This window comes from Rhamphochromis sp. 'chilingali' (genome assembly GCF_963969265.1).
Source record: "Rhamphochromis sp. 'chilingali' genome assembly, chromosome: 21".
In the NCBI taxonomy this organism is placed as follows: Eukaryota; Metazoa; Chordata; class Actinopteri; order Cichliformes; family Cichlidae; genus Rhamphochromis; species Rhamphochromis sp. 'chilingali'.
In genome coordinates, this window is record NC_137949.1 from 6,358,862 (window position 1) to 6,379,048 (window position 20,187).

At 41.7% G+C, this 20,187-nt stretch overlaps 1 protein-coding gene across 1 annotated transcript in view; it reads right to left on the minus strand.

Annotated features, from left to right (window-relative positions):
* esr2b (estrogen receptor 2b) overlaps nucleotides 1–20,187 on the minus strand; it is a 72,412-nt gene that overhangs the window by 28,389 nt on the left and 23,836 nt on the right. The window contains exons 4-9 of the mRNA XM_080871822.1: nucleotides 15,738–15,934; nucleotides 15,535–15,651; nucleotides 14,635–14,991; nucleotides 9,935–10,073; nucleotides 7,547–7,680; nucleotides 1,803–1,986 (exon numbers count right to left, since the gene is read on the minus strand). Coding sequence (XP_080727948.1) covers nucleotides 1,803–1,986; nucleotides 7,547–7,680; nucleotides 9,935–10,073; nucleotides 14,635–14,991; nucleotides 15,535–15,651; nucleotides 15,738–15,934 — 1,128 coding nt within the window. The remainder of the gene's footprint in view (nucleotides 1–1,802; nucleotides 1,987–7,546; nucleotides 7,681–9,934; nucleotides 10,074–14,634; nucleotides 14,992–15,534; nucleotides 15,652–15,737; nucleotides 15,935–20,187) is intronic.

A 20,187-nucleotide genomic window follows, 5' to 3' on the forward strand; every position in this document is an offset into this window, starting at 1 on the left:
CTACTCTTTCAAGGATTTTTGATAGGAAAGGAAGGTTGGAGATTGGCCTATAATTAGTTAAGACTGCTGGGTCTAGAGATGGCTTTTTGAGTAAAGGTTTAACTACAGCCAGCTTGAAGGCCTGTGGTACATAGCCGATCATTAGAGATAGGTTGATCATATTTAAGATCGAAGAATTAATTAATGGCAGGACTTCTTTGAGCAGTTTTGTAGGAATGGGGTCTAAAAGACACGTTGATGGTTTGGAGGAAGTAATTATTGAAGTTAACTCAGAAAGATCAATTGGAGAAAAAGAGTCTAACTTAACATCAATGGTACTAAGAGTAGCTGTAGATAATATTACATCTGTGGGATGATTATTGGTAATTTTTCCTCTAATGATAAAAATTTTATTTGTGAAGAAGTTCATGAAGTCATTACTAGTTAACGTTAAAGGGATGGTTGGCTCAAAAGAGCTCTGACTTTTTGTCAGCCTGGCTACAGTGCTGAAGAGAAACCTGGGGGGCATCCATGTGGATGCTACTTTGACACGTACCACCTACCTAAGCATTGCTGCAGACCAAGCACACCCTTTCATGGTAACGGTATTCCCTGATTGCTGTGGCCTTTTTCAGCAGGATAATGCGCTCGGCCGCAAGGCAAAAAATAGTACAGGAATAGTTTGAGGAGCACAACATTTAGTTTGAGGTGTTGACTTTCCCAGATCTCAATCCAATCAAGCATTTGTGGGATCTGCTGGACAAACACATCTGATCCACCGAGACCCCACCTCACATCTTAGAGCAGAGGTCCCCAGCCCCCGGGCCATGGACCGGTACCGGTCCGTGAGTCGTTTGGTACAGGACCACCAGAGTTGAGGCTCGGGTGTGAAATTTATGGTTTTCAGGGTTTTTATCGTTAACTCTGTTTCCCTGGGTCTTTTCCCGTGTCTTATGAATAAATCATCTTTTTTTTGGTACCAGTACTGGTTTTACTTTGTTGTATTTATCTGCGACACCTTAAAGGCCGGTCCGTGAAAATATTGTCGGACATAAACCGGTCCGTGGCGCAAAAAAGGTTGGGGACCGCTGCTCTTAGAGGACTTAAAGGATCTATTTCTAGCATCTTGGTGTCAGATACCACAGGACACCTTCAGTGGTCTAGTGTTTTGGCAGCAAAAAGGGGACCAACACAATATTAAGCAGGTGGTCATAATGTTATGCCTGGCTGGTCAAATATTTGTTCTGTCTCTAAATCCATGGCTGTGATGAATATTTACATAAAGTTTGTGTAGAAAATGAGATGTTACAGGTAAACACAAAACATCAATGCAACAAATGCAGGATTTTGCAGAAGCTTTCAGTCTACTGTTAAAGTTATTATCACCGAACATGAGGAGGAAGTTCCAGTGTGCACAATGCATGCAGACATTTCTTCATTTTAGCCGTGTATTCTCTGTAAATGATCCTCTATTTTATTAGCACACGCCTACTTGTGGTTTAATGTAGCTGAGATATTAATGCCAGTCATCTTTATTAAATTCTGCATATAGCACTTCTGGGGGATAAACTGAACCTGGTATGTCTGAGATGTAAAAACAAAAATAAACCAATATAAAACAGACCTTATTTTGTTATTATTAAATTTAAGAGACTTGCTTCACAAACATTGTGAAGTGTCTGTGGTGAACACTTGATTGGAAAAGTTAGTAAGTCTTTTTACTTAATTTCATGCAAAAATATGTTTTTGTGCACATGCTTGCTGAGCATTACTGTGAGCATGTGAGGAAATCAGACATAATACTCCCTCCGTTCTGTGTGTACCTGACGTGCCGGATGTGGGAGAGCAGCATGGTGAGATGGCCAAGGCGCAGAGTCTGCTGCTGGGTGGATAGGCCCAGTTTGGAGATGGCCCAGACCAGCGCATCGATCACAGAATCCAGGAGATGCAGCAGTTTGTTTCTGCTTTCCAGCTCTTCTGGAGTCTGCGGGGAGCTCGTGCACAGACCTGTGAAAAACAGCACAGCTACGTGTCATTACTGAGACCACTGATCCTTTTTTAAAGACGTGCCCTTTAGTTACACACGACCATAAAAGTTTAGATGCTGTTTGAGACGTAAATAGAAGCAGAATTCAATAACATACACATCATTTATACTCTATATACTTATAGAGAAAACATATGAATAGGTTAAAACTGAGAAATCAGATGTGGCACGTTTGAATTTGACAACAGCAATATATTTAAAATTGCTGGGACAGCAACATATTTTTGTCATTGCATTACAACAACACTGCAAAAGTGTGCAACTCATCATATTTCCCATTTCATAATGCAACAAATGTTTTAACTGGGTCACTGGTCTGGATTGCAAGCTGTCCAGTACTGAATATCTTAGCTTTCTTGAGTGAGTACATGTACTGTCACAATTATACCTAGGATAATGTTCATTCAGCATTCAGCACTAACCCGTTTGTAAAAACTGATCTGTACCGTCTGAATCCTATTGATACTATATATACTCCCTGACCTGCACTCAATCTACAGCAGGCGGTGCTGGACCAAGGCCAGGAAGATCGTGAAGGACCTCAGCCATCCCAACAACAGACTGTTCTCTCTGTTGAGGTCAGGAAAGCGATTCCGCTCCCTGAAGACCAACACAGAGAGACTGAGGAGGAGCTTCTTCCCGCAGGCGATACGGTCTCTCAATCACACCACCACACAGTACTGACCCACACATATGGTTCTTACACACACACTGGACTTTCTGGACATTGTTTTTGCACAACACTGGTCACTATATTCTTCATTTCCAGTTAATACTTGTACAGCTGCTGTTATTGTGTATATATTTATTTATATTTAGATTTCTTCATACATTCTTATATAGTTCTATATTGTGTATTGTGTATTTTGTTGTACAGTTATTTTATTTTCAACTTTAATTTATATATTTTATCTTATTCTTCCCAGTTAAATTTACCCTTCATTCTAATTTGTGTTGTACAGTTATTTCATTTTTAACCTTAATTTATATTTTATTCCTTCCTAGTTAAATTTACCCTTTTTAATTTTTCATATTTATTTCCTATCTTATTCATAGCCTTTCCTTTTTTGTTTTCTTTAGGTCACGAGCAGTTGTCCAAGCATTTCACTACATATCGTACTGTGTATGACTGTGTACGTGACAAATAAAATTTGAATTTGAATTTGAATTTATATTATCCTCACCTCTTTGCATATAATCATTATTACTGAGCTCTGGCTCTCATCCATAGTGTGTCTTTGCACTGTTTCCCTGCTTCACGCCCAATTTGTGGTGGCAGATGGCCACCCCAAGCCTGAGCCCCCTGAGCCTGGTTCTGCTGGAAGTTTCTTCCTGCTAAAAGAGAGTTTTTCCTTCCCACTGTCACCAAGTGCTCACTCGTAGGGGGCCATGTGATTGTTGGGGATTTCTCTGCAGTAAAGTAGGATCTTTACCTTACAATATAAAGAACCTTGAGGTGACTGTTGATGTTGTGATTTGGACATTTGATCTTGTTAGTTATTTATCTACACTGTCTTTCACATGCTGGTGAACCCTCAACTCATCTTTACTCCAGGACTAGTACTCAGCCTGTGCGATCATTTCTTTGCAATCAGCCATTTAACATGTTCTTTTTAAGCATACCTTCTGTTGCCTTGCCCATCATTATGTGTACCAGAATTAATGCACTTAAAAAACATCACATCTTACTTAATAATCTATACATATCATTTCCCTGATTATATTCAAGCATATATGCACACACACACCTCAAATCAAATCACTTTTTTTTTTTTTATTGTCACATCACATGTGCAGGCACACTGGCACAGCACATGCGAGTGAAATTCTTGTGTGCGAGCCCCACAAGCAACAGAGATGTGCAAACACAACAACACAAACGAGCAAAATACAAGAATGGCCAACCTGAAACTAATAAATATATGTACAATATATAATAGTGTATGCATTTCTGGATGTGTATACTAAATATTTTCCTACGTGTGTGTGTGTGTGTGTGTGTGTGTGTGTGTGTGTGTGTGTGTGTGTGTGTGTGTGTGTGTATACACATTTTTACAAATTAAATAGTAAAAAAATAAAATAAAATAATAATAATAATAATAATAATAATAAAATATATAAAATATACAGAGTTGAATATGTGCAAAACAAGTGGCATTTATATACAGTGTGGAGTGCATAATGTTGAAGTTCCAGTAGTGAAGCTGAGGTGTCTATGACGTGTTCAGCAGTCTGATGGCCTGGTGGAAGAAGCTGCCTCTCAGTCTGCTGGTACGGGACCGGATGCTGCAGAACCTCCTTCCTGATGGAAGCAGTCTGAACAGTTTATGGCTGGGGTGACTGGAGTCCTTGATGATCCTCCCCGCTTTCCTCAGGCACCGCTTCCTGTAGATGTCTTGGAGGGAGGGAAGCTCACCTCCAATTATCCGTTCAGAGCACCGCACTACTCGCTGGAGAGCTTTGCAGTTGTAGGCGGTGCTGTTGCCATACCAGGTGGTGATGCATCCAGTGAGGATGCTCTCAATGGCACAGTGATAGAAGGTCCTGAGGATGCGGGGGCTCATGCCGAATCTTTTCAGTCTCCTGAGAAAGAAGAGGCGCTGCTGGGCCTTCTTCACTGTTTTGTTTGTGTGTACTGACCACGTAAGATCCTCAGCCAGGTGTACGCCAAGGAACCGGAAGCTGCTCACTCTCTCCACAGCAGCGCCGTTGATGGTGATGGGGGTGTGTACTTCTCTGCACCTCCGGAAGTCCACTATCAACTCCTTTGTCTTTGCGACGTTGAGGGTGAGATGGTTGTCTTGACACCAGTGGGTCAGGGCGCTGACCTCCTCCCTGTAAGCCGTCTCATCACCGTTGGTGATAAGACCCACCACTGTAGTGTCGTCCGCAAACTTCACAATGATGTTGGAGCTGTTAGTGGCTGTGCAGTCGTAGGTGTAGAGTGAGTACAGGAGAGGGCTCAGTACACACCCCTGTGGAGCACCAGTGTTCAGTGTGATGGGGGATGAGGTGATGCTGCCCAGTCTGACCACCTGGCGTCTGTCAGACAGGAAGCTAAGGATCCAGCTGCAGAGGGAGCTGCTCAGTCCTAGATCCTGCAGTTTCCTGTCCAGCTTCGAGGGAACGATGGTATTGAATGCTGAGCTGTAATCTACAAACAGCATCCTCACATACGTGTCTCTCTTCTCCAGGTGTGACAGGGCAGTGTGTAGTGTCAGGGCTATGGCATCATCAGTGGACCTGTTGTGGCGGTATGCAAACTGTAGAGGGTCCAGTGAGTCGGGTAGTGCAGAGCAGATGAAGTCCCTGACCAGCTTCTCGAAGCATTTGCTTACGATGGGGGTCAGGGCTACAGGTCGCCAGTCGTTCAATGAGGAGATGGTGGAGGATTTGGGTACAGGGACGATGGTGGCCACTTTGAAGCAGGCTGGGACTACAGACAGAGAGAGGGAAAGGTTGAAGATGTGTGTGAACACTCCAGCCAGCTGAGCCGCGCATGACCTGAGGACGCGGCAGGGAATCCCGTCCGGACCAGTAGCTTTGCGTGCGTTCACCTTCCTGAAGCACTTCCGCACATCCTCCTCAGACACAGTGTGCGCACTGACGTCATCCGCGGTGCGCACACTGTCCGGTCTCATGGTGTTCGCTGTGTCGAATCTAGCGTAGAATACGTTTAGATCCTCACACAGAGAGGCCGTGGTCTGCGGTGTGCTGGTTTTCCCTCTAAAGTCTGTGATCGTGTTTAGTCCCTGCCACATACTCCGAGGGTTGTCAAACTGTTGTTCCACCCTGTCCCTGTACTCACGTTTGGCTGCTTTGATCGTCTTCCGGGACCATGGAACCATGGAATCTGTGAGTGTATAAACTTCTTGACTTGCAGGGAAATAATAATAAAGCTTAAATTAGATCCAGCCATTGCAACTGAAAACATGGTTTCGACAACAGTGATAGACTGACACTGACAAAACATTCCAAGATTAATAATAGCCTGGTAATAATCCACTCATTATCTCATCTTTGAATAAAACACGTAACCTGGTGTTCTTTGGTATAAATTGTTGCATGACATTCTACATCCTGATTCAGGACTCTGTAACCAATTTAACCTAAGCTGTGACATTTATGAGTTCGTACAGTTTCTTCAGTCAGGCCATCTGGCTCATCAAAGAGCCCGAATGACATCATGACGGACGCTCTTGATGAAAAACTAGAGGATGGAAGAGAGAAGGAGCTGTAGATCAACTAGTGTCCGCCCACCACCAAGACAGAGGATGGATGGAGCAGCTCAGTTACAACTTTCCATCTGTCAAGATTCATTAATCTTCTCGACTCCTTCTTTTCCTTGACTTTTCAGACTTGCTTTCGCTTCTTGCACAATTTGCCCTTTTTTTTTTACTCCAGCTGCAGTGGAGCAGAGTTAAAAGAGAGAACATAGTCTGGCAGAGGATCTTATGTGTGCGTGAGGGAGGAAACTTTGTTAAACATGTGGAGAGGTCGGTCACCTGGATGGAACCTGCCTGCAGCGTCTGTTGGAGGTGGTTTGTAGAGGACACTGTGACCACTGGAAAAACATTAAAGGTGAAAAAACGAAAGCCGCCCTGCAATAAGGTCCAAATTCACAGGTCACTTCATTATCAAACCTTCTTCAAATAACATCTGCCAATGCAACTTCTGTGGGACGGTCACCGTCATGTTGATTTTAAAAGCCACATCAAGGACTGGTGTAGTGTAACTCTGCTCTACAACGCTTTAAGGGGGTTATTTATTGTACGAGACGTTGGGAAATTTCTATGAACCTTAAACAAATGAAATGCTAGGAAACTTCAGAGGACTGTGAGTGTACTCTTCTCCCATGACCAAAATAAATAAATAAACAAACCAATAAATTATTTCGTAATCTAGAAATCTGGACACTGAACTGTACGTGTTGTTCCTGGCTTGGGAATGCCTCAGGATTGCCCTGGATAAGCTGGAGGAAGGGGCTAGGAAGAGGGAAGTCTGGGCCTCTCTGCTCAGGCTCCTGCTCCTACAACCCAGCCACAGATAATCAGAAGAAAAAGGATGGATGAATGGAAAATTAGAAGCACAAGACTGCATCATCAAGACTGGAAATCAGCCATTTCAAGGAGTAGTGCAGAAACGAAAATCATAGCAGGAAAATAACTATGATTTATGTTTCTTTAATAATAACTGGGTCTGATGGGTACTAGAGAGTATTGCTTTGACAGTCAAACGTTTGGGTGTAAGTTAAGAAGCACACTTTAAACAGATACTGACATGTGTAGTCTTTAGTTTGGTACTTTTATACTCACTAAAAAACCTTTACTTGAAGTATGAGTACCCCAAAAGTGTGTGTGTGTGCACATGTGTGAGGGATTATGTCAGAACTAAAAAGAACAAAAAACCAAAAACACCACAAATAGCGCACTGATTGGATGAGGTGGAACAGCGTATTTGCTTATTGAAACCTCATTCCAAAATTCATCCTGTGGTTTTATGTGTGTCAGTAACACTCACTGGAGTTGAGGAGGATCATGGCCTTCAGGCAGACGTACTCCTCTCTCTGCAGCTTCAGCTCACGGAACCGAGAGGTGGCTGCCAGCAGCATGTCGAAAATCTCCATGATGCCCTCCACACACTGTCCCTCCTCCCTAAACAGACAGAAAGAGAAGAAGTGAAGAAAAACAAGATGGAGTGGAGTGAACAAAAAGATAAGAAAGGGGAAAGAGGCAGCAACGAGAACCAAGATAAACTGAACATGCTGAAAGAAATTTCTATTACTTTGTGCGTCCCATTTATATCAACTCTTGTAGGCTAAAAAAGTTTATTATGGTGCCTGAAAACCATAATAATATGATGGAAAATTAAAAAAAAAAAATCTATTTCAGCTGCAATTTTGATGAACCAGAGGATTGCAGTGTCAGCACACAAGTGCTAGTGGTACATTTTAAGACATTTTAGCCTGGTGGCAGTTGTGCCCTGCAACCTGCTTTGCAACCCACTTCTTCCATTCCCTGCTATATATGACTTACTCAGTGTCATAAATCAGAAAGGGCTTAGAGGTTCCAGAACAGAGCTTTACCTTTTGACATAATAAAACAAACTATAGTCATGAATGGGAAAATTGGGTATTAAAACCTCATCAGCTAACAACTTCCTATTGGTAATCCACATATTAGCAACCATCCATGAAGAAATTCAAGCCAAATACTGATGAATGTGTAAGAGAGAGCAGAAAGAGGTCAGAAAAGCAGAAAGAAAGACTTGATAAGACAAAATAAATTAGAAAATGATTCAATGGGCCGGTGGATGGATTTGCATCCAGGATGTTATCCTCATCTTTCCAAGGAGAAAGGCTGACAGGAACCTTACAGAGAAAAATAAGGCCGTGTTATGAAAACACATCAAGGCTAGCCTAAGCCTATAGTGATAGTTTCCGTGGCAGTGAAGAAAGAAAGGTCAAACACTGAACTCAACCCACCATTTCCCTCGTATAAATTTGCTCCTACCCTCAGCTCCTTCTGCATTTGCCTTTTTCACAAAAAATGTAGCATTTAGCTGTCTGACTACATACTGCTTCAAAGTCCTTAACAAAAATAAGGGAATTACATACACAAGAAAGTGGGACAAAGGGGAAAACTCAGGGTAAACAGCAATTGGTAAAGTCCTGTGAGACTAAACAAGAGATGAAACATTTTATAGCATCTACAGCATGCAGTCTGAAATATGATGGCCTCCATATGATGGAGTCTAAAATGTACAAGTTATCAGAACTTAGTGGCTCTGCTGCATTATCAACTTTAAAAAACTAAAGTCTGAAGTCTATTTTTGTCTTTTGAGAATTTTTGCCCTTTAGCAAAAAATATGACGAACTTTCCCTAACCCATCCCAGTTTATAATCTAACAAGTTCTGAATGTTGCACAAGGTCAGTGTCCACAGCAGAAATATATGTGCCAGTTTGTTTGACATCTGCATCAAGGAGAAATTCTTCAGAAATGCAATTATTTGTATCCTGTAGGCACCATGATTGTGGTCAACCCGCTCACTGGATTTTGGTGCATGTACTTTGTGTGAAAGTGAAAATCTGTGAAGGGAGAGAAGCAGCTAGGTCCCAGCACACCAGTGACATGAGTGGATCAGACACAGCGTGGGAGGTATAGCTGGGTCGGTGGTGGGTTGCAAAGTGGCATGCAGTTCACAGCAACAGTAGGTATTGTTGAGAAACTTAAAGAGCCTCATATAAGATTTGCCATGCTGAGAACACTGTTGAAAACCTTTCTCCAAGTTTAGCCATTAGGATATCCCTGCTGCCCAATTACAGTGTGTTTACTACGAATACAAAGGCTATTCAGCATTGGCAGATACAAACAACAGTTCTCTGGACAAATTCGAAGGTCGGTGTGGAAGGGAACAGCAGGAGATAAAAGACTGCGTTGGCAGTCCAGAGAAATCTCAGATGAATCTGGAACAAATGTTCGTGATGTGTATGTGTGTTGTGGATGACCTGTTTTATCGTGTGATGTCAATTTGTCATCATTGTGAAAAAACCTGGGGAGCTCAAACCAGCAATAATGTTGTGGCAGTTGCAGATATTTCTTATTCAGACATATTTTACCTTTTTACATTATTTTATGTGGGTGAGACAACAAAAGCACTTAAGAACATCTCAAAAAGATCTAAACTGAGAGTATTATGACATATATCAGGAAGAAACACAGAAACAGAAGCTGTGTGGGTATTTGAGCAAACACTCTCTGTAAGCTAAAGTCTCTGTGGAATAGCAGAAACAAGTATTTGTCGCTCTGTAAACCTGCTAAACGTTAGCTGATGACCAACTTCATAAAAGATTTTCAGTGCAATGGGATCACATTAGTTTTAATGCAATAAGTGCTAATCCCTCTCACCTGCTGAGTTTGACATCTGGAGAGAAGATTAGTTTTCCAGGATGATCCACCGACCTCCACATCAAGCCCAGCATGAGGATCTCCAACCAGCAGCACTTCAGCAGGTGGATTTGGTCTGTTAGACTCAACTCTACAAAGCCTGAGGAGAGGAGAAAAAAAAGGCCTCTTTACACTTGGAAACCACCCACATTCTGCCTTCATGGAATTATGAGCACAAAACCCTAATCTATCCCAAATTGCACAATTGGAATCAGCACTTATTCACACATTCTTTTAGTTGTACGCCCAGATCCACCAGTCAAGTTGGAGCTTGATTACATGTCTGTGCAGACTAATAATAGTATGCATTACTGCAGTATGGGGTCACTTTGAGATGTATTTGTGTTTGAAAGAAAAGCAGCTTTGTTTTTATGTGAAATAACATTAAACTGATCATAAATGTTCTATATAACAATGATTCATCGGGGGAATCATTTCTTCATCACTCCTGTGTTTCATTGGCTCACTGCCTTATCCAGTGCAACATGATGTTCAACAAGACAGGAAATATGGTGAAAGAGCAGTAAAGGGTTCAGGCCAGCCTGGAATTAGACCAGAAACACTCACTGCTTGGAAGATTTTGTGGCCATCTGGTAATGTGTCTTAGCCAGCCAATCTATCAGGGCTCCCTGACCGTTGATATAGACACTGTTGCAAGGAACTTTGTTGTATGACTACATAGAGCTCTACCCAGAAACAGAGAGAAATGTACAGGGGTGGTGCAGGACATCTGTAACTTTGTAACAGACTGTTGCACAACCGGTGCCTCAGTGCCAAACATGTCAACAGACAGAGCTACTTTGATGGGGATTCTTTGATTGAATCTGGCCTCAAAAGTGGGTCAGCTAACACAGGTGACACCAGAGAGTCACATGACACTGACAGCCTTCCTGTTTTATTTATGTCTGAATGATTACAGCTCACATGTCACCACCATTCATAACTGGGGCGATCGTGGCTCAAGAGTTGGGAGTTCGCCTTGTAATCGGAAGGTTGCTGGTTCGAGCCCCGGCTCGGACAGTCTCGGTCGTTGTGTCCTTGGGCAAGACACTTCACCCGTTGCCTACTGGTGGTGGTCAGAGGGCCTGCCAGCGCCAGTGTCCGGCAGCCTCACCTCTGTCAGTGCACCCCAGGGTGGCTGTGGCTACAATGTAGCTTGCCATCACCAGTGTGTGAATGGGTGGATGACTGGATATGTAAAGTGCTTTGGGGTCCTTAGGGACTAGTAAAGTGCTATATAAATACAGGCCATTTACCATTTTAAACTTGATTTAATCCTTTAGTGCAAAAGAAAAACAGGATCAATCATGAAAAGCAACTTTATGGAAGGAACCAACACTGATACTAACATCACATCAGGCTGCTACATTTATTTGCACTCATCTGGCTTTTTTTTTTCACTATTTGCTTTTAAAAAATATTTGGACCTCTAACTTCTTTTCAGTAATTCAATTTTAAAAAGGTTTATTATGAGAAAATGAAATATGTCATTTACCAGTATTTGGATTCTTGCTAGAAGTCCCTTTGAGGCCTCTTGGGTAAGTTTCTACAACTAGATTTGCCCATTGATTGTTCCTTTGGATCACTGACTGGATATGAAGTGCATAGTATTGTCTTCAGGTGTGTCTGTAGCTATTCTGTGTGGATTACGTGGTTGCTTTAACTAAGCTACTGAAGAACAGTAAGACTTTTTACTCGAGGCTAGCTTGGCTGCGTGTATGTTGGCTTACTGTCATATGGATCTCCTTTTATTTAAGGCGCTTCTGTCCAGGTAACTGCTTTCTACTTAATGCTCTGAGAAGTCTTGCTGTACCTGCTATTGTGAAGCAGCCTCGCTACTATCATGTTTCACTGCAGGGATGGTATTAGCAGATGATGAGGAGTGCCTGGTGTTTAACAGGCAGTGCTTAGAGCAGGGGTGGCAAACATAAGACCTGGGGGCTGGAATTGCACCGGCAAAGACTCCAATCTGGCCCACTTGACAGCTTTAGAAAATGTGAATGAGTGGATAGATTTAGAACTTTGAACTGTATTTTCATAAACGTTAGAGCTTTTTCTATTGATAAATACCCCACTGCCCACTGCCACTGCCACTGGACTGAAGTATCTTCATGTCATAATATATTGTTTAGTTTTTATAAAGCTCAAGAAAACTTTCCTGTGCCTTTTACCATGCTTTAGAATAAAGGCCTGATTGACAGAGAGATGGTTTCCTACAAAGAGAAGCTGCTCTTCTAAAGCCATGCTCAAGTCTTATCTTCCTGACCCCTTTCTGCTTGGTTACTTCAGTGACAAATTGTGGCAAACTGCTGGCTTTAAATTTCATTCCATCTTAAATCAACCTGGACCTTCTCCTCAAACATCTCTGATTTGCGTAAAAACTTTTGTGGTCTAAAGTTTGGACACATGGAGTGATTTCTGTGAAATGTTTTGTTTTTGTCATGGTCTGCGGCCTGGTGCCTGAGGAGCGGATGGGATGCCCACGCCTACGGGTGTGGCCGTCATCTCCACACCTGCATCCCATTCCAGGCGATCGTCAGGAGGACTATTTAACCCCGCATGGCCGGCTGTTCCACGCCGGTCCGTTAGTCACCATTCAGCGGTAACTTGGCCCTCACGTGAAGGTGGATGTGGAATCTCTGGTTTCTTTTGAACTATGTTTATTCTTCTACTGTGTGCCCAAGTTATTGTTCGCCGTGTTTGAGCGTACACCTGCCTGTCCTGCACGCCTGGAGTTCAGATTAGCCACCGGTCATCATCTCCTCCGCCTTCCTGGAGCCCTCTCCCGCGGTCCCTCACCCCTCCCTCCAGTTCCCACGGCCCAGCCCTGATTGTAAGATAAATAGCTCTACCCCGTTGTATGCTGTTATCTCCCTGCTCCGCAGTAACTCTCTTCCCTTCTCTGTTGCAGCCTCCCACGGTCCCGATCATGGCGTTCCCAAGTTGTTATCTCCCGGTCCTTTGGTTCTAATATTAACACTGCGTGTTTTCCTTTGATCATTCCGGGACACTCTTTGAGAAATAAAAGTTATTCTGCGTGCATCCCGGCGTATTGTGCTTGCTTCTAGGTCCAGCTTGCGTGCTAGAACTACGGTTCTTGACAGTTTTACATATCGAACATTTTTCAGGATGTATAATTTTTGAAATACGGTCCATGTATCTGCCAATGAATGTAGATCCACTTTCACCATTTTTTTTTAACTTTCAAATTTGAGGAAATGTTTAAACATGAACATTTCAAAAACTCATTAAGATAAAAGGCTGGTATTTTCAGTGGCGTTTCTTACCATCAAAATGAATCATGACCTGTAATTTGGATTACAGCTGTCTTATTATTGGCTAGTTAAAATGTGAAAAAACATCATGCAGTCCTACAAATTCTGTCACGATCCTGGGTCTTAGGACCCAGTGTTTTGAGTTTTAGTTCATTTTGATGTTTATAGTATGTTAAGCTCTTTAGGTCTCCTATGTTCATTTGCTTATTAGTTCCCCCTTGTGTTTCCAACCCATGTTAAGTCTCCCCTGCTCTTCATGTGTTTCATGTCTGTGTCTTACGTTGTCAAGTTCTGGTTATCATGTCTGCGTCTCATTATGTTTCCTATTTTATTTGGAAGAGATCCTGTGCTTTTATATCATGGTTTATGTTTTGAGTCCTTTGATGTACTGTTTCTTGTTTCCCTGGATCTCAGTTATGGTTACCTTAGGTTTAGCTCTTTGGCTTTGTTATATGGCTTCCCTGTGTTCCATGTTATGTCCACTGTGATGTTTTGTACCATGTTTCAGGTTCCTATGTTCTGTCTCCCCAGTTGCTGTTAAGTTTGCGTGTTTTAGAATTCAGTCAGTGTGTTTCCTGTTTTACTTTGAAGGTCCATGCCTCATGTGAGTGTTTCTAGTTTTGCGTCTGTCTCGTCCAGCCTGATTACTCCCAGCTGTGCTCTCCTTCTGTGTTTCATTCCCTCGTTGTCCCTCTGTGTATTTAGGCTCTGTGTTTCTGTTTGTCAGTGTCGTAGTCTCCCTCATGCTGTGTGTGATTCTCCCTGTAGTTCCTGGTATACTTTATGTTTAGCTTTCCTAGTTTAGTTTAGTACTGTTTTTGTGTTTCACTTTTTGCCAGCATTAAAGCTGTGTTTTTGAGTTTACGTTTTGTCTCCGTGAGTTTGCGTTTGGGTCCTCTCCTGCCTGCCACACAGCCGAATCATGACAAATTCCCATATTTGAGGACAAATGGTAAATGGACTGGTTCTTATAGAGAGCTTTTCTACTCTATCTGAGCACTCTACACAAATAAATGCTTTCTATCTAAGATTCGCACAATCAACACGAGGTTAGTATCTTGCCCAAGAATAGACATGCAGGCTGGAGCAGACTGGGACTGACCCACCAACCTTCTGGTAGTAGGTGACCACCTGAGCTACAGCCACCCCAAACCCACTATAATAATCTCCATATTGCAAAAGATCACTACTGACAATTTCAGAATGGCAATTGAATCTTACAATATTGCAAAATAAAGAATGTAGAACATTTTTTAACACAAAATTCTTTGTAACAAAAAGAAAAAATGTATGACTGAGTAGAATTAAAGAAAAGAAAAACATTTACTTAGCAGTACTTGTGTGAAAGAGTTACATACAGACTGAACTGCGTAGCTTGGATCTTACCAGGGATCTTCTTGGCCCAGCTGATCATGAGAACCAGTTCCTTGTCTGCCAGGTTGGTGAGGGTCATCATCATGCTGGTCTCAGTGAACGGCTTTTTCAGGTCCTCCATGAGGTAGATCTCTGGCGGCTCTGCCTCCATGATTCGGGAAATGAACTCCTCTGGGTTCATGGTTGAGTGATGCGTGTGATTTGAGTGAGTGTGGACAGAGGTGTCTTCAGGTGTCCCCAGGTGAAGATGCCGTTGACCCCGAGAACCCAGTCCAACCCTTACCAAACTCTGACCTGTCGTATCCCGAGGCTGGGGTCCACCGCGACGGTGTCGAGCACCACGAAAGCCACAACGTTCACGCCTCACCCCTGGTGAATGAAGACAACAGACAGTTGCCGAATTACCTGCAACTCCTTTACACTTCGTGTGAGAAAAAGCTTGTGCTTTATGCAATAGAAGGAAATATATATTTTTAACAATCTAATAAGAACAAAAAAAAACTGGATCTATCTGAGCATTAGCAGACACTATGACCAGTCTACTGATAAGAAGAGCAAAGGCATTTATAAACACAATGTTTCATATGTCAAAGAGCAATCCCAGCTGCAGTTTAACACACCAAGGTTAGCCCAGAATCACAGAGCAGGCAACAGAATGGAATGTGCTGATCATAAGAAACACTAAAGGCCCAAAGAAACACTATTACCTATTTACATGTGTCACAGAAATAATTAAAAGTATTTAGATGATTCTTACAGTCAGTGGAAGGAAGACTTGTCCTGCGTGCTTTTCAAAAAAGCTCAAAAGGTCTAATGAGCTCACAGACCTATTAACTGAGTCAATTTTAGCTCTGCTGTAAGACAAGAAATCATGAAATATCCCAATTCTAATGAAGATGAGTAAAAACCCACCGCACTTCATCATGCCCACTTCATAGCATTTACGTAGCCGGCAGGCTTGGCAGCTTTTACGCCGGTTCTTGTCAATAGTGCACTGATTTGTGGCAGGGCAAATGTAATCATTGTGTCCTAATAAAAGAAGAAAACACAGTAATGGATTATTTCAGCTGATGAGAAGAAAAATTATGAGTAAATATAAAGTAAAAAGGTCATACCTTGGATGCTTCTCTTGAAAAAAGCCTTGCAGCCCTCGCAGGACCACACACCGTAGTGATAGCCGGAGGCGTAGTCGTGGCACACGGCGCAGAAGTGCATGTCGGCTTTCCCTAGCGCAGATGAGCACGATGAGGATTTCACTCCTTCCGCTCCTTCAGATTTCTTTCCCAGCAGCTTGTTACAGCTGATGATGGAGCTGCAGAGGGGAAGCGAAGAATTGTTGAAAGGGACAGCTTGACATTAGAAATTTTAGCCCGTCATTCACCTGTCATTAGCTGTCCAACAGGTACTGTGTTGCTGAAAATGTCTCCATAACAGCATTTAAGTCAACTGGAAAAATCGCATCACAGATAGTATTTATCGATGCAACACGATAAGTGCCATCATAACCATTAACTGCTCACATTAATCAACAAATATAGAGGAGAACTGAAGACACAAAAGAAACAGAAATTAATTTTATAATTAATAAAAAAATATTGCTATCATCTTTTAGCTTAATTGCTATTTTAAACACTGGTATCAGAATTTACTAGAATACGAACATACAATGAATTACTACACAACCAAGTGTAACATATTCCGCACATTTGTAACAGCCACCCTTCTGTGCAGACAGGAAGGGACGACGACCCACAGGAGCTTGTTTATCTGTTCTTATTTGGTGTCCATAGCAGGCGTCTAACTGGCTGTGGTTACAAGAGCAATGAACTTTAGTTACATATAGAACAATTATGATCTGTGAAATCTTTCTTTTTTATGGTGGCACTAGATTAGTCTCGTTTGGGTTCCCCCTTTCCGAGGGCTGTACAACAAAGGAGGTTAAAATAGTTCCCGAGTTATGTTAAGCTTAAATTCAGATTTGTCACCGTCACAGAGGTGGCTCGCTTTTAGCCGCGGTAACTTGGCCAAACACATGACCTGATCTGGAGAAGAGATTAGAGATCTGATTCAAAATCAGCTAGAAGTTGTGTGATGCAGAAAATGTGAAAAGTATTGCCACTTTTTTTGGATATTTGTCACACTTGCATGTTTCACATTATTCAGTTATCTTTGTCTGTATTGGTTTTGTCTGTATTGGTCTGTAAAATGGTTTTTAAATGGCAATTTCATTTATTGAGGGAAGAAATCTAACCAAACCTCCCTAGTAAAAGTAATGAATGGAAAACAAAGTCCCATCTATCACTATAAAAAAGTTACAAAGCCATTTCTAGGACTTTGGGACTCCAGAGAACCACAATGAGACCCATTATCCACAAATGGAGAGAACTTGTAATGGTGGTCCAGATATGACTGGCCTACCAAAATTACCTAAAAAATGCACAGACGAGTCATCCAGTAGTTCACAAAGCAACTCAGAACTGCAGTCCTTATTTGTCTCACTTAAGGCTAGTTTTCACGATTCAGCATCAAAAAAGAGGCTGGGCAAAAATGGCATCCATGAGTTCTAACGTCCTAGGACCTGGCGTCCACATATGTGGACATCACATTTTGGGTTATTTAGACCAAAATACTCAATTTTGCTCTGCAAGGGCTTGATATCCACTTATGAGGACATTATACTGCTACTGTTCTATCGAATGTTTAAACGAATATCCTCATTTGTGGCTCTCATTTTTCTTAGAAACAAAAATCAGGTAAAAAAAAAAAAAAAATCTAGTATTCTTTGTTTTTATATTCATCGGGTCCCAATCAGCCCAAATATCAAAGAGAAATGAAAAATGCATGCCGTGGAAGAGTTCGGGTCTTAGAAGGTTAAGGCGAAACCCACAGTTGGACACTCCCCCGCCCTTATATTTGCCCAAATGTCATCTGGTGAGTGATGAGACAAAAGCTGAACTTTTTGGAATATTTGGAAGGTAAATTTGGCGTAAAATGAACACGAAAAATATACTGACAGTCAAACATGTTGGTCGTACTCTGATGGTTTGGGGCAGCTTTCTTGATTGGACCAGTTGCTGTAAGGGAGGGAACCATGAATTCTGCTCTACCATCATTGTGTCCTAAAGTTGAAGCACATTTGTAGCAGGACAACTGACAGGGATTAGAAAGACGAACCATATTTCTCTGATATTGGCTTCTCTTCTTTGAATGCAAAATTGACTTTAAAATACTTCTGCTCACATACAAGGGCTTGAATAATCAGGTGCACTCCTGTCTTTAAGACTTCATACTAACATATCAACCCAATAGCACACTTTGCTCTCAGACTGCAGGCTTACTTGTGGTTCCTGAACATTTAAGAGTAGAATGGTAGGCAAAGCCTTCAGCTTTCAGGCCCCTGTTTCTGTGAAACAAGTTCCCAGTTTGGAGTCTTCACTTTTAAGATGAGCCTTAAAACGTTTCGATAAAGCTTATAGATAGGAGTAGATTAGATGACCCTCAACCCTCCCTTAGTTAAACTGCAATAGGTCTAGGCTGCTGGAGGGATGTACTGTTTCTTCTTTACTTACCAGTTGTTGATTCTGTGTCTTTATCTATGACTTTGCATTGAATCATTAGCTGTTATTAATATCTACTCACTTCCATAGCTTGTCTTTTGTTCTGTTCCTTGCCTAACCACCAACTGGTCGCAGCAGATGGCTGCCCATCCCTGAGGGTGGTTCTGCCGGAGGTTTGTTCTTGTTAAAATGGAATTTATCTTTTTTTGGTCATAGGCGATTATTTGGAGTGGCCTAGTCAAAGTCTGGACTTAAATCCGATTGAGGCAGAATGTTAAACAGGCCAAGCTCAAAATTATGTGTGGCTGAATTAAAACAATTCTGCAAATAAGCAATGTGAAAGACTCACTGCCAGTTATTGCAAATGCTTAATTGCAGTTCTTCCCGCCAAGGGTGGCACAACCAGTTGAGAGGTTATGGGGGCAATTGCTTTTTTACATGGAGTTTTACATGAAATGTTTACTTTGCTTATCTTTGGCTAATATTAAAATTTGTTTCATGATCTGTGTGGCAAATAATACTATTTTTAGTGTCTAAAAATAGTATTAAATAGTATTAAAAATAGTAGCTCATCAATAGCTTCAATGCTAACATGTTAAATGTAATGGACACTATTGCTCCCATTAAGGTGAAGGTTATCTCTGGAAGGAAAAAGTCTCCATGGAGAAACTCCACACTAGTGAAAAATGAAAAAAGAGAGTGTAGGAAAGCTGAGCGCAGATGGAGAAAAACAAACCTCCAGGTTCATTATGACATCTATAAAGAGAAACTTCACAATTATAATTTACAACTGAGGAGTGCAAGAAGGTCCTACTTCTCTGACATCATCACTAAAAACAGCCATAATGCTCGGGTCTTATTTTCTACAGTTGACAGGCTAACAAACCCTCCTGTGTCAGTGGCAGCTGAACTTCATTCGACCATGGCCTGCAATGACTTTGCCAAATTCTTCACAGAAAAAATCCAAAAGATTAGACAAGCAATTGGTACATCAACAGCAGATCCAGACTATGTACTGTGTCCACCGAAAAACTGTTTAAACACCATAAAACAGTTTCACCCTATTAACAGCAAAGACCTGGAGGACATCTTAGGTCAACTGAACTCCTCCTCCTGCTGTTAAGATGTCCTGCCAACACGTTTTTTCAAAAAGGTCTCAAAGACTTTGGAGTCAGACCTGTTACAGATCGTCAACTTTTCTTTAATATCAGGCGTGTTTCCAGAACCACTAAAAACTGCTGTAATAAAACCTTTACTGAAAAAGGACAATCTTGACAAGACACAAATGAACAACTACAGGCCGATCTCAAATCTCCCATTTTTAAGTAAGATCATTGAAAAAGCAGTTTCTCAACAGCTCAATTACTTCTTAAAACAGAATAACTGCTACGATGCCTTCCAGTCAGGTTTTAGACAGAACCACAGCACTGAAACCGCTCTGACCAAAGTGTTCAATGACATATGTCTGAATACAGACAGTGGAAAAATGTCAGTCTTAGTTTTACTGGATCTCAGTGCAGCATTTGATACAGTTGACCACAACATATTACTCAAACGACTGGAGAACTGGGCAGGTCTTTCAGGAACTGTACTAAACTGGTTCAAAACATACTTAGAAAACAGGAAATACTTTGTATCAATAGGTAACTTCACATCTGAGCAGACAAGTATCACATGTGGAGTTCCCCAAGGTTCCATCTTGGGACCCTTTCTGTTTAACATTTACATGCTCCCACTGGCACAGATTATAAAGAACAACAAAATAAACTATCACAGCTATGCAGATGACACACAAATATATATCACAATGTCACCAGGAGACCAAGGCCCTGTACAGGCTCTTGGTAAATGCATCGAGGAAATTAATGACTGGCTGTGCCACAATTTTCTCCAGCTAAACAAAAAGAAAACTGAGGTAATAGTCTTTGGCCCCAAAGAAAAACGATTACAGGTCACCAGAGAACTTCAATCTATACATCTAAAAACCACAAACCAGGCGAGAAATTTG